The 14,912-nt window shown below is 34.9% G+C and overlaps 1 protein-coding gene across 3 annotated transcripts in view; it reads left to right on the top strand.

Annotated features, from left to right (window-relative positions):
- ARL13B (ADP ribosylation factor like GTPase 13B) overlaps positions 1–14,912 on the top strand; it is a 66,862-nt gene that overhangs the window by 49,644 nt on the left and 2,306 nt on the right. For all 3 annotated transcript variants that reach the window (XM_055128644.1, XM_055128646.1, XM_055128645.1), the window contains 4 exons: positions 4,225–4,339; positions 8,186–8,414; positions 10,509–10,625; positions 11,532–11,600. In XM_055128644.1, coding sequence (XP_054984619.1) covers positions 4,225–4,339; positions 8,186–8,414; positions 10,509–10,625; positions 11,532–11,600 — 530 coding nt within the window. The remainder of the gene's footprint in view (positions 1–4,224; positions 4,340–8,185; positions 8,415–10,508; positions 10,626–11,531; positions 11,601–14,912) is intronic.

Genomic DNA, 14,912 nt, shown 5'->3' with positions numbered 1-14,912 from the left:
AAGAATTCTTGGGCCCTTTATGTCAATGGACTCAGAATACTATCAGAAAAGGCAGGTCAGTCATGAGAGGATGAGTTGACTATTGTAATTCTAGGTCTTCAACTAATTTGGTAAGAAAGTACTTTGCACTCTGTTTGATTTTTTAAGATATCTTTTGAAAGTAATTTTAAAAATGCCTGGCTTGAAAGGAATGAGTTAAGAAAAGGCGATAGGGCCAGGGAGAAAGCTCAGCGGGATCAAGGGAGTGCTTTACATTCGGGAGTTTTTGGTCAATTCAGAACAATACTTGGTCTCCTGAGCACTGCTGTGTTTGGTTCTTTCCTAAAAATATAAATTGTGTGATTTCTAATATTCTTTTTTTTTTTTTTTTTTTTTTTTTGCTTTTTGGGTCAAACCCAGCATTGCTCAGGGCTTACTCCTGGCTCTACAATCTGGAATTACTCCTGGCAGTGCTTGGGGAACTATATGGGATGCCGGGGATTGAACCCTACCCACTGTGCTATCATTCCGGCCCTATCTTTTAAAAAAAATGTGGGGTTTTTTTGGGGGGGGGCGGGGGGAGTCACACCTGGCAATGCACAGGGGTTACTCCTAGCTCATGTGCTCAGGAATTACCCCTGGCAGTGTTCAGGGGACCATATGGGATGCCAGGGATCAAACCCAGGTCACCCACCTTGCAAGGCAAACGCCCTACCCATTGTGCTATCACTCTGGCCCCATCTTTTAAAATTTTTTTAAATTCTTTTTTTGTTGTTTAGTTTTGTTATTCTGGTCACCCCGGTAATGCTCAGAGCTACTCCTGGCTCTGCACTCAGGAATTACTTATGGTGGTGCTTGGGGGACCATGTGGGATGCTGGGGGTCGAACCCAGGTCAGCTGCATGCAAGGCAAATGCCCTCCCCGCTAGACTATCGCTCTGGCTCCCCTTTCTAATATTTTTGGTGCTGTGAGGAGGTACTTAGTTTTATTAGAAGTAAATTGATTACTTAATCCAACAAATAAACTTTTTCCTTTCTCCAGGGGATTGTTACATGGATATAGGCAGGGGAAATTTGAAAAAAAAAAAAAGCCCAACTTTTTATTTTTTTTTTATTTATTTTTTTTTATTAGTTTATTTTTAATTAGAGAGTCATCGTGAGGGTACAATTACAGATCCATACATTTTTGTGCTCATGCTTCCCCCATACAAAGTTCAATAACCCATCCCTTCACCAGTGCCCATTCTCCACCACCCTTAAACCCAACATCCCTCCCCCCCTCCCCAGACCCGTCTCCCCCCACCCCACCCTGCCACTATGGCAGGGAATTCCCTTTTGTTTTCTCTCTCTGATTAGGTGTTGTGGTTTGCAATAGAGGTGTTGAGTGGCCATTGTGTTCAGTCTCTAGTCTGTATTCCACCCGCCTCACCCTTCCCCCACATGACCTCCAACCACATTTTACTTGGTGGTCCCTTCCCTGAGTTACCCAGAATGAGAGACCAGCCTCCAAGCCATGGAAACATTCTCCTGGTACTTATTTCTACTATTCTTGAAAAAGCCCAACTTTTTAATTGAGCTCATGTTATCCTCTATTCACTTAAATAATAATGATTTTCTAAGTGCTGTAACATAATTATAATGTGGTAGATAAGAACCCACTAATTGCCCTTGGTGATGTCTTTTGATATCTTGTTTGCTGCCAGTGGTATCTTCTGTCTACTGATAACATTCATGTAAGTCAGAGATAGGACAATAAGGCTCTGTCTTAATTCTGGGAGAGCCATAACTCCAGAATTGCAAATTAATATAAGTAACTCACTCATCTCTTGGTAGCTCGGAGAGGAAATGGGGATAATTGTCTTTTTTATAGTTGTCAACATGGAAATACTGAGAGAAATCGTTTTGTTCTGTTTTGTATTTTTCCTCTAGTGTATTTTTGGGTGTGTGTGGCGGGGGATGTTTGGGATTTTAGACCATATCTAACTGTGCATTTGTTCAGGGGCTGCTTCTGGCAGTGCTCTAGGAACCGTATGGTCCTGGGATTGAACCTGTGCTTGTCACATGCTAGGCAAGTGTCTTAACCCCTCACTGTCTCTCTGCCCCTTACCCCCAAGTATATTTTTATGGTATAAATCTCAGTACAGCCAATCATTCTTGAGAAACACCCTTAATATATTCACACATGTAAAACACATGAATATTTTTCTTTTTTACTACCCTTCTAAAAATTTGATTGGAATAAATCCCTTATTATTTTCAAGTTTGTATTTTTTTCAAAAAGCTATTGTACATCTAGGTATGGCAGACTCTTTTTAAAAAATTAGGTTTTGGGGAGGGTTGCACAACTGACTGTACTCAGGGCTTACTCCTGGCTCTGTGCTCAGGGATCACTCCTGGTAGGTCTCAGAGGGCCATATGGGGTACTAAGGATTGAAGCCAGGTTGGCCACATGCAAGGCAAGTGTCCTACTGTGCCCTGCTGTATTGTACTGTTGCTCTGACCCCTACAGCAGGCCTTATGATATAAATTCCTTTCTCCTGATTTTTTATTAGGTACATCAGCTTTAGTTTTGGCATCTTTTGTTGAGCAGAGATTTAGTAATTTAAAGTATATTTAGAGAGGAGTGATTGCAAAATAAAATAATTTATTTTAAATACAATCCTTCAGATATATACTTATTAATTTGGGGTGGTGGGGGGGGCACACCTGGCAGTGCTCAGGGCTTACCTCTGGCTCTGCACTTAAAGATGACTCGGTGCTGCCTGAGGAGCCATATCTGGAGCAGGGTCAAACCCTGTTTGGCCAGATGCAAGGCAAGCACATTACCTACTGCAATTCTGTCTCTTCTGCCCCATCTGAAGATAGTTTTTTGAGGAAAAGGAAAACATAGAATATAATTTTATGTGGAAATAATGTCAGTGTCAGGTACTTGAAATTGCTTACCAGATAAATCAATAATGATAAGGGTTGCTGTCTTGCCAATATGTTCATTTATAGAGTGTTTTCACATACATTGTTTTATTTTTCAAATATTTTGTTTTATCACATATTCTGCATTTGAGAGGTTATACTTAAGAATTAGGTATTTGCCTAAGAGTAAAACGGTAGTAAATTGTGGGTCTCTAATTGGCTCTTGAATTTAGAGTGAAAGCTTAACCTGTTCCATTACAGGTAATGATTACATTAATAATAAATGTTGTCACAATAAATGTGGACATTGTTTCAGTATATTTTCACCTTAGTTTTAGGTCAATAGTACTGATTTTTTTTCTGTCTCCACTACATATTTTAGTAGCTTATTACTCTCCATCGATAATACGGCAATAGCTATAATCAGAGATAGTTAACATTTTGATAGTAATTAATAGGTAAGTAATATTTTCCAGGAGAACTTATTTTCATAGCTTTTTCCCTTAAGCACAACAATTGTTGCTAGTTTTTCATATGTAACGTACAACTTGACGCAGCCCCTAAGAAGCAGCTTAAGTAAGAATACTTTGTTTTCTTTTAACATGAATGAAGAGGACAGGGTTGGTTTGAGAGTCATTTAAAAATAGGGAAGAATTTTTTTGTTGTTCCTGAATAGGAAATATTTTTTTGTTGTTCGTGATTGCAGGGCCATTCCTGACTCGGTGCTTTGGAGTCATTCCAGACAATGTCTGGTGTTCTCTGTGGTACCAGGGATTGAACCCGGGACTACTGATGGCAAAGCAGGCGCTCTGATTGCTGAACTCTCTCTGTCCCCTGCAGAAATCTAAACTTTGGGCCACGGAAAGATGATTAAATTCCCAGCTGTATTAGATCAAGAAATCAGTCATAGGGAGTGCCACTTTTATTGGTATTTATTTCTACACCTTAAAGTTCAAGTGATTATTTTTTTTTCTTTTTTGGGTCACACACAGCGATGCAACAGGGGTTACTCCTGGCTCTGCACTCAGGAACTACCCCTGGCAGTGCTCAGGGGACCTTATGGGATGCTGGGAATCGAATCCGGGTCAGCCACATCAAGGCAAACGCCCTACCCGCTGTGCTAGCACTCCAGCCCTTCAGCTTATTAATTTTTATATGAGGGTAGAGACCTGTTTGAAAGACGACTGTGTGAGGAGTTTTGGAAATCAGTAATTCAGAGCTATATCCAGATGTTTGTGTTTCTGAATTTAATAGCCTTAAACTGACCACATGTGATTCTTAAGCATGGTCCAGCATTTTCTCATGAGGAAATTCAATTTGCTTTCTCAAACATCAGAGAACAGAGAACACGAGAGCTGGCTGAACTTGATGGAAGCGGTGGTCTGGCTGAGTTGGACCCTGAGCCAATTGCTGGTAATCCATTCCAGCCAATAGCATCTGTAATCTCTGAGGTATGGATGGTAGCAAATATATACATATATATAATATATGTATATAATATAAATATATAAATATATACATATATATACACATCTATTTTATGTATCTTTAGTTACAAAGTTGCATGTTGAAGGAATAAGGTGGGTGTTGGGAAAGGCAGTAACATTTCTAGGGAAAAGAGAAGTATTTTGCCAGAGATGATTTATAACAGAAATGAAATGGTAAAGAAGGATGAAAATTTGTCTTTGCTTCCTCTTTTACTGTCTGATTAAATTAAAAGATGACTTCAAATTTAAGTGGGAATAAAAAAATGAAGACTATAATGGCTATCATAGTAACTGGATAATTTTTATATATATTTGATATGATACCAATGAATTTATACATTGTCTTTGTCACTATATTACTATTACTGTCCCTTTATGGCAAAATTTAGATGCTTATGATGCATTAAGGTACATAAATTATTTTCTGCTCAGGCTATTAATGTTAGAAACAATAATACATTCTCCTCCATCTGAATATCATTTAAATTATAAAGACTTTTATCAGGATTAGTTTTTTTTAAAAGTAAGGAGTTTGAAGGTTGTGTGCAAGTATGTGTGTCCCTTCGTAACTTGGTTTTCATTTTCCACTGGTGTCTGGAGTTTTGCATTGGTGCTTCTTTAATCAGCCTCATCAGCCATGCCTTCTAGAGGCAACGCTTCATAAACTTCCTCTTCATTCACTGAGAACTTAATGTGGCTGCAGGCTTGCCGGTCCCCCACATGTTCTCCAGCCCTTCCCCTGTTACTGCCTCCTTCCACACAGGTACTCATCTGGGAAGGTGAATGATTTCTTCTTTGGGGCTGCTGCTGAGAAGGGAGGCAGCTCCGCAGGTAAGATGATGATTGGAGTGTTTTGGTAGTGTTTTATTTTGCAAAATAATTGATGATATGAGATCTTTCGTCTGAGGTTACTAAAATACCAGAAGGTTAATTGTGCTTTATCTTTTTATAAAGCCCATTTCACTGATCTTAAGCATGTGCTTTTTAAGTGCAATAGACCTTTTTTAAAAAATAACCTGAAAAAGAATAATTTAGCAGTTCTTTTCTCTCCATCATATTAAATACTGTTACATTTTACGTTCTTTTAAAATATTAGCAGAGAAGAAGAAAATTACATTTGATTTAATTTTGAAGCATCCAGCTTTCTCTCTATGTAGAAGATACATACTCCATTGTAAATATTGAATAATTATTTTACTATTTAGTAAAATGGTTATAAATTACCCAGAAGGACAGAGAGCATCAAACAACAATGAAATTTTTTTTGCAGTAAAAAGACGTGAACAATAATAGTTTATAGCAGAATATGTGTACCTTACATTGAAAGGTCCTAAATAATCGACATGAGGGAAACACAGGTATTGTACTTTAAAATTAAGGTAATTTTGATGAAGATGGTTAGTAAAGAAAGACATGAAGCAAATGAAACAAATTTTCTGTAGACCTTTTTTTGCCAAATATACTTTACCTCCACATTATTCCTTTAGAATGTTTTCATTTTAGAGATGCACCTTCTGTCCCTTTGATTTTTACCATAGACAATAAATATATTAGGGTATAATTTCTATTAGTGTTATTAATGATGAGACAAAGACAGAATAGACAATTCAATGGATTAAATAGTAAATTAACATCATTACGAACATTTAGTTTAAGATAATGATAAAATTTCAAACCTGAGAGGAAAGAGGATTTGAATGGAATCATTTGGAAAAAAGTAAAATCATTGAACATTATATATCAGATTGATTTCATAAGGCTGAAATATTTAATTTGGGGACAGGAGGCAAACTATCTACTAAGGGCTTACTCCTGGCTCTGTACTCAGAGATCACTCCTGGCAGGTCTTCTGGGTGCTGGGAATCAAAACTGGGTTGGCTGCATATAAGGTAAATGCCTTCCTGCTGTACTATTGCTCTGGCCCCAAAACAAGTAATTTTAAAGGGAAAAGACTTTTTAAAATACCAACATTTTATGGCATTTTAGATTACATGTATGTTCTACATTTAGATGTAGATTTAGATATTAGAATTAGATTTAGAATGTAGGTTTAGATAAATGTAGATAAATATATGTAATCTAAAAGGAGTAGGAAACTCTGAATGGATAATCAAACCATAAATTTCTATGAAGAGTACCTAGATATATCTTTTTATTTCATTTTTTTTTTTTTTTTTGCTTTTTGGGTCACACCTGGCGATGCACAGGGGTTACTCCTGGCTCTGCACTCAGGAATCACCCCTGGCTGTGCTCAGGGGACCATATGGGATGCTGGGATTTGAACCCAGGTCGGCCGCGTGCAAGGCAAACACCCTACACGCTGTGCTATCTCTCCAGCCCCCCTTATTTCATTTTTAAAGTGCTATTTTAAAAAAATTAAATATAAGTACTACAACACAACACAAAACCATAATATATGATATTTGAGATAGGACAAAACAGACTGCTTCAAAATTAGGACAAAATGAAAGTTGCTATGAAAGAACTCCAGACTCTAATAGAAAAATGGGAATTGTGTTACTTTGGATTATGTTTGCTAAAGAAAAAAATAAATATGATACGGTTAATAGCCCATCTTCACTATTAAGGGGACATTAGTTAAAATTCACATAAAATTAAATCAGCACTAAGGTCATTTTAATTTGGTGGAAATATAATAGGTTAGTAAAATATACATCATTTAATTGGGTACAGAGAAATACCCCTCTTCCAGTTACTTGCCTGGGCTGTATTTTGTCTTTTGTATTTCTTAAAGTTTTTAGCATGTCACATTTTAAAATGCACTGCTCAAAGATTCAGTAATTCTACTGTTAGATATTTAGTATTATTGTATTATGTTACATCATGACTATAATATAACATATGACCTACATTATATGTAATATAATCTGTTATGTAATATTATAGTGTTATAATGTATTAATATAATAATTTGTTGTTTGTAGCACTATATACATTTTAGGAATATAGTTTCATAAATGTATATAACAGTAATTCAATCATTATATTTTTGTAATAGTTATTTACAACAGTTTAAACAATAGTTCTTTTTTTGGTTGGGACACAGCTGGTGGCGTTCAAGGTTTATTCCTGGTGCTGCACTCAGGAATTACTCCTGGTGAGCTTGGCGAACTATATGGGATGCCGGGGCTCAAACCCAGGTGCCTGCATGCAAGGGAAGTGCCCTACAGGCTGTACTAACTCTCTGGTCCCTAAAATAATTTAATCATTTAAAATGAAAAGTTAAGAATAAATTTTGTCTGCTGATTGAAAATTGGTAATAAACTTAATTGATATAACCATTCAAAATGATAATGGAATTGTTAATAGCAATAAATATTAATGCACAATATAGATGAAATAGCACAAAACTCATGCTTTACCATGTCACACACTATTCTCAGAACTTCATATAGTAGTGACAAGTTAGTAAATACTCATTTAAATAAAAACTTCAATGGCTTTTTGTTTGAAAATGCAAAAACAAGAGGTGGTTAAACGTATATTTGTGGGTGGTGCATGTCTGTACGTGTGTGGGGTAAACAAGAGAAGCCCCTCTCAGTAATGATGTTCCAGGCAGTGGTCAGCTCTAGATTGTGAAATTCCTGGTAATATGTGTCTTCTTTCTTTATTCTACCTGTGTTTTCTGAATGCTTGGTAATTCTTTTGTTTTGATGACATAGTCAATGAACAATTTACAAATAGAAATATAGTGCCTGAAGTACCGTGATGCTTCTTGCTTGATTTCTCCCCCGTAAAACAATGAGAGACTGCCTTTTCATTAAAGATGATGTCTTTCTTTTTTGTTAGAATGAAAAAAGACTTCAGAAAGAGAAAACAAAGCAACATATGGAGAAAAGTAATGATACCTGCGTTCAGAGACATAAAGTGGAGCATGAACAAACTGAGACACAAAGTCAGATCAGTGACAATAGCCAAAAAAACAGTGAGTTTGGAATAGTGGAAAATTACAAGGAGGCATTAGCACAGCAGCTGGAGAATGAAGATGAGACAGACCAGCGGTCATCAGGATCAGGGGGTAACAGTATAACACAAATACAATATATTAACCTTCATTATAAGTATTTCATGTGTCATGATTATTTTCCTAGGAAAAATACTGTTTTTCTCTTCAAATTCTCTATCAGGGTCTTATCATGGGTTTTAGTTACCCGTTAATTTGCTAACATATTTTTCTTTATTTTATCTTATAATATAGTTCTTTGTCCCATGAAACTTTTAATAGGAAATTTTCATTCCTTCAGTTTGATTTATAGCATAGTCTCAGAAATCCTTGGCATGTATTTAAAACCTTAAAAGCACTTTGTTATTGCTTTTAAACCTATTAAGTTGACAGACAGTATTATTGCCTTTATTGATTTGCTTTTCCGATAGTGTCCAGACATAAGCAGTTGAGTATGTTTAATTTTTTATTTTTCAAAAAACTTGCTTATCAGATTCAAGTACCTGCAGGAGGCCCGCGTCAATTCTAACATTGCAGTGGCTCCTTGAGCACTTCCGGGAGCAAACCGGAATACTGTGCTGTGGGTAGCCCCTGAGCACCACTGTGTGTGAGCCAAAAACCAAAACCACAATCCAAACAAAACCCTCTAGTGAAAGCCTCCCATTATTCCATGGAGCCCACCTAGCACCATTTCTTCTACTGCCCACCCTCTTCCTCTCAGCTGACCTTACTTTTCTCAGTGTCTACTTGCTTTGTTTCTCTTCATTTTCTGTGTTAGTTTTAATTCTTTGTTTTATACACAAGTGAAATCTCCTAACTTACCGTTTCCCTTTCTGGTTTATTTTGTTTCACAGAATCTCAAGTTTCTTCCATTTTACTTCAGTTAGCATTATTAAACAAACAAAAATAAATCCCACAGAAAAATAGTACTGCATTGTGCATATATCACATTTTCTTTATACAGCTATCAGCAGACTCTTTTAGAAGTTGGATATTTAAAAAATAACTCATACAGTGATTTTTCTCTGTAATATGTCAAATCTACAGTTCTTAGTTGATCTTATTTTTCTAAGTTGGGTATGTTACATAACAGGAATCACACAGTCTTAGAAATAGCCTAATTTTTGGAAACAGGGACCTGGGATAGAGCCTTGCTTGATATATGTTACCTTACATAATCTTTTTCATTCTTAGTTTTCTCATCTCTAAAATGGGGGTGTACCCACCTTTTTCACATGGCCTTTATTTGTAATAAATGCCAATCCAACAACAGTTTTATAAAAACCTGACTCAAATAAATACTTGATAACCTTTACCTCTGTGCCACTCTTAGTGTGTTTCATTTGAATTTAGGAATTTTTTACATATTTTTAGAGAGCTTTTGATAGTGAGGGTCTAAGGCCATGAAATATAAATGAGCTATCATGAATATTTTGCAAATTAAAGATAATGTTTGGAAGTTACATATTTTATAAGTTAGTAAATTAGCGCACACATGTTTGTGCCCTACAAATCTGTTAAACATTTATCTATTCAGTTAAAAACAGAATGTAGACTTATCCTTTCTGACACAAATTCATTATTAAAGCTGAACAATTTGAAAATACAGTATGGGAAGATCTAAGATAATCATAATAATGATTTTTGTAGGTGTAAAATAATATGGATATTCTTTTAATATTTATATGTGCATCATTTGAGAATAGATTATCTGAAGTTACTTTATATTTGAGTGACATCTTTTTCCATATTCCAGAGGATTAGTTTTGTGTTCTGTATATGTTAAATCATTCTACATATGTTCCCGAGACAATTAGTACTTTACCTCTCTTTATAGAATTTTTTCAATTTCATGGAAATCCCTGTAGACTAGACAATTATACTGCCTTATGGTATTTGGACAAAAATTGTTACTTTTGGAAAATGTAAAGTTTTGTTTTAAATGCTGAATAATCTCACAATTCAAAATTTAGGCTTTTATTGTTTGTATAGTATTCTGGACTTTTTATATAATAGTCATTTAAAAAATTATCCTTTGTAAAAGACAGATCATATTCTGTTAGTAATAATTACCAATGTTTAATTTAAAGATACATGATGATATTCTAGTTGCATTTTTATAGAAATTTACCTCAATGTCATAAAAGCTTCATATTTATGTTCTTTTAGATAGCAATAAAAAGAAAACTAAAAAGCTAAGAATAAAAAGGAGTCACCGAGTAGAACCACTGAATACAGAGGACTCTCTTCCTAAGAGTCCAATACCACCTCCACCGCCCCCTCCTGGTGAGTACTGAGTTTAGGGGGTCACTGCTTTAAATAATGATCAAATAAAATCACATAGGTTTCATTCAGTAGTTTCATTATATTTTAAAATCTGTGAGAGAGTGTTCTTCGATGCCTCCATTGTTAAAAATAATTTATTCTTTTTTAAATAGGAAAAACCATTTAGAATTTTTTAAGGTAAATAAAAACCTTATCCAAGTACTTCCTAGAATGTATTCAAATCTTATATGAAGTAGCAGAACCTAGGTTTCTAAAAGGAATTTAGGCTTAGTTTAGGCTTACTAAATAGATCCTAATATGAGATTTAATTCTTAGAGTTAATATTTGCAATCAAGATATGAGTTTTTGCTTTATATTTTCAGTTGTTTCCTGCTTATACATTGATCTTAAGTTGTTATTTAGGGTGTATTGTTTGTAAAATACAGGAAGATGCTAACTGCACAGTAATTATAATGTTCTGTGCAATGCACACTACTTTGTAACTTTAACATGCTCAATAAATATCTAAATGAATATGTTTGTATCTTCCTTATAGCTCTGCTAAAATGTTTTAGATGGTTATGATTTTCTTTAGGGATTACCTTAAGATACATATGTAATATTCAGTTAATAAATATTTCTTTTAGTTTTCCATGGGGTTAGAATAATAGTAAAAGGTAATATTTGTATTTGTGATAAAGATCCAGTTTAAAGATAAGAAAACTTAAAGTAGATTTTGCTAGTCTATAACCGTATTTTGAAATAGAAGCTATCCAAATAGAACTTTAGCTTTTTTGTCTGTGTCCCTCAGTATATTTGAATTGAAATTGATTTTGATGTACATTTCCTGTCCAGGGAGGTATCCTTTCAAAAGACCTACAGAGTCATTTTTCAAAAGTGTTTTTTAATGTTTTTCTTTTTCTTTAGTTGGCTGGGGAACTCCCAAAGTCACTAGACTTCCAAAACTTGAGCCTCTGGGTGAAACACGTCATAATGGTAATGCCAAAGTATCAGTTTTCAAATGTCTGTACATATTAAATCCATTTTTTCTTACCTTAGTACTTCAAACTTTTATTTTTGGAAGCCTTTCAAATTCACAGGAATTCATTTCCATTATATTTTTTTGTTTTTATTTTTTCTTTTTTTTTTCCTTTTTGTATATTTTACCTCTACATAGTTTGATTTGAAGTTTACTGTATAATACGAAGGTAAAAACAATGTCATGTACTTATCCATTGTATATTTATTCAAGTAATTATGACAAGGAAAACTTCTAAAGCAGTTTAAGTAAGTATAATAGTAATATTTTTTAAAAAGACTGCAGGGTTTTATATGTGATCAGTGTATTTACTGGTCATTCCACATTATTCCTTCCCCACTCCTAAAGCGATCTCCACTTGTTTGATATTAAAATGAAGTGAACATTCCCAAAGTTGAAATAAGCAAGCCAAATAAAATGAGAAAGTTACTAAAGACTTCATTGAGTCAAATTAATGATTTTCTGTATCCCACTTGGGTTTGATCCCCAGCACGTATGATCTTCTGGCGCCACCACAAGTGATCCCTAAGGACAGATCTACAAGTAAGCCCTGAGCACTGCCAGGTGTGGCCCCCAAACCAAAAACAAAACAAAACAAAACTAATCTTGAGTTGATAATAGAGATTTGTCTTATTTAATATGTATCAGTACATTGTGATTTTAGACCACCAACCCATTTTCTTTCAGTAAAATATTTCTAGAATGGTGAAGGATACTTATATGTATATTGCAGCTCAGCCATTTTCTTCACTAAGAATATTTAGTTCCTTTCAAAATAATGTTTAGGGCCAGAGGAATATAGCACGTAGGGCACTTGCAATGTACACAGCCAACCCAGGTTCAATCCCTCATACCACATGTGGCCTTTTGAGCACTGCATTTCTGACCATGCACTCAAGGGTCATTTCTGACAGGCTCCAGGGACTATATGGAGTGCTGGAGATCTAATCCAGGTTCGTCATGTGCCTACCCCACTGTCATTCTTGCCCCAAGGATTCTTTTGATATGATTTATCCACCTACCTTTGTTTCTAACAACTACTAATTTGGTCTTAAAGTCTGAGAGATTATTGTTACTCAATTCATTTGTTTATTTTCATTTTTTTAGTGTGTATACCATATATGATTGAAATTATATGGTGGTTTTGTCTTTCTCCATGAGTTATTTCACTAAGCCCAAAACCCTCATGTCCATCCATATTCTTGCAAATTGCATGATTTCATTTTTTATAGCTAAACAATACACCATTGTATGTGTAAGTATGTTTATGTCCATATGTGCATATATGTACATATATCTGCTATTATTTCCTCATATACTTATCTGTCTATGAGCACTTAGGTTATTTTCAACATTAGCTCAGTGCACGTAATACTGCAGTTAATACAGAGACACATAAATCTCTCTAGGCTGGTGTTTGTATTTGAGAATTTACTTAAGTTGAAAACGTGATTTTATGGTTTGAGTAATTTTAACATTATCCTATAGAATTCTGAAGTTCCCTACCTGATAACTCTATTTTTACCTAATTTAAAGCTTGTTTTCCTAAGAAAGTCAAATAAAATTTGCTAAGATCAAAGTCAGAAATTTAATCTTTAGAAAATAATCATGTAATTTGAAATTATATTAAAATATGATTCAGGTATATTTTGATTCAAACATATGAATGATAAATTTTATTTGATTCAAATTTTATTTAAATAGCTCTTAAAAATTTACTGTAGGTGAGTAATAAAATATGACTTTGTAATTACTAGTGAATTTTAAGTGATTTTTTAAAAAATTTCTAAAGACAGAAGACTTTGTTTTCAGACCATATCTGAATCACAAAAATGATGTTTCCAGTGAAACCTCATCTGTGTCATTGACTAATTTTTTTTTTGTTGTTGTTTTTTGGGTCACACCCAGCGATGCTCAGGGGTCACTCATGGCTCTGCACTCAGGAATTACCCCTGGTCGTGCTCAGGGGACCATAAGGGATTCTGGGAATCCAACCCGGGTTGGCCATGTGCAAGGCAAACGCCCTACCCGCTGTGCTATCACTCCAGCCCCAACATTGACTAATTTTGTATCACAAAGTTTTTATTTACTCTTAGTAGTATTATTTTCTTATTTGTCTCTGGACTTGTGAATTTGGAATCTACTTTCAGTTAAAATATTGCTAGAAAACAGTTTTAATATATGTGTACAGAAACATGCTTTTATAGATAAATGGAAAACTAATTTATAATGTGACATTTTTCCTCCTATGAATTAGACATTAGCTATTTTACATTTGAAACCAGATAAAATATTGCTAATACTGAGATTATTAAATCATACCTTCTGCCTTTCTGGGTATCCCAATGGAGAAGACAGTACTTGAGTTTACAATCCTCTTAATAGTAGTCTATATTGATAAAATGATAAAGAGTAGCAAAAACATTTCTGCAAATAGGGAATTGGGTCAAGGGTTAAAACCTTTCTGTCTCTTTTACTTCGTTCGTTTATACTTCCTGTCTTCTCTACTCCCTCATAGTAGCTTTCCCAAATTAGGGGAATGCTTGTGGTTTGAGGTTATGACCATATACGGCCACATATGCGAGTTCTCAGGGTAATTATAAACCAGTCCTGGTACGTGTGGGTGTGATTTTGATATATTAACATATTCTAATGATTGTATAATGAGCTAAAGATCACTCACTGGTCACCTGAGATTGACCAACAGTTACTCCCCTTGTTGTAACAAAGGGACCGACCTTACAGACAGCCATAGAACTTCAATGAAGTTTTTTTTTTTTTAATTAGAATTGGTAGCTCACATGAAGCCTAGCTGGCTGACACCTACCTGGGGACAATCTGTTGACACTGCTTGCCCTTCTCCATTCTATCTTATGCTCTCATGACCTTGCCCATATCATTAGTCCTGCCATTACCTAACACTATGACAATTCATAAAACTCAGTAAGAATTGGAATACCCACAGTAGTGCACAGTTGGAATACTGTGCACAAACTGCAGTGGTATTTAGGGTCATGGTATTCAAACTGGATCTTCAAAAGAGTGAGAAGGATCACTTGTAAAAGCAACAGCTTATCTAAAATTAGAGAGTTCGAGAAGGCAGAACAACAGATTTTTTAAAGGGAAAGTTTTGGGAAGGACGTTTATTAATTGTCCACATAAAGTCATTTGTGAGTTTAAGTGAGCCTGAATACTTAGGCTTCTAATGTGAACATGTAATTGGAATAAAAAGTAATAATCTATGCTTTAGGTGCAGCTTTTTATTGTAA

This window comes from Sorex araneus, chromosome 2 (assembly GCF_027595985.1).
Source record: "Sorex araneus isolate mSorAra2 chromosome 2, mSorAra2.pri, whole genome shotgun sequence".
Classification (NCBI taxonomy): Eukaryota; Metazoa; Chordata; class Mammalia; order Eulipotyphla; family Soricidae; genus Sorex; species Sorex araneus.
The sequence above is the reverse complement of the archived record's forward strand: the minus strand, read 5'-3'. Positions and strand labels throughout refer to the sequence as shown.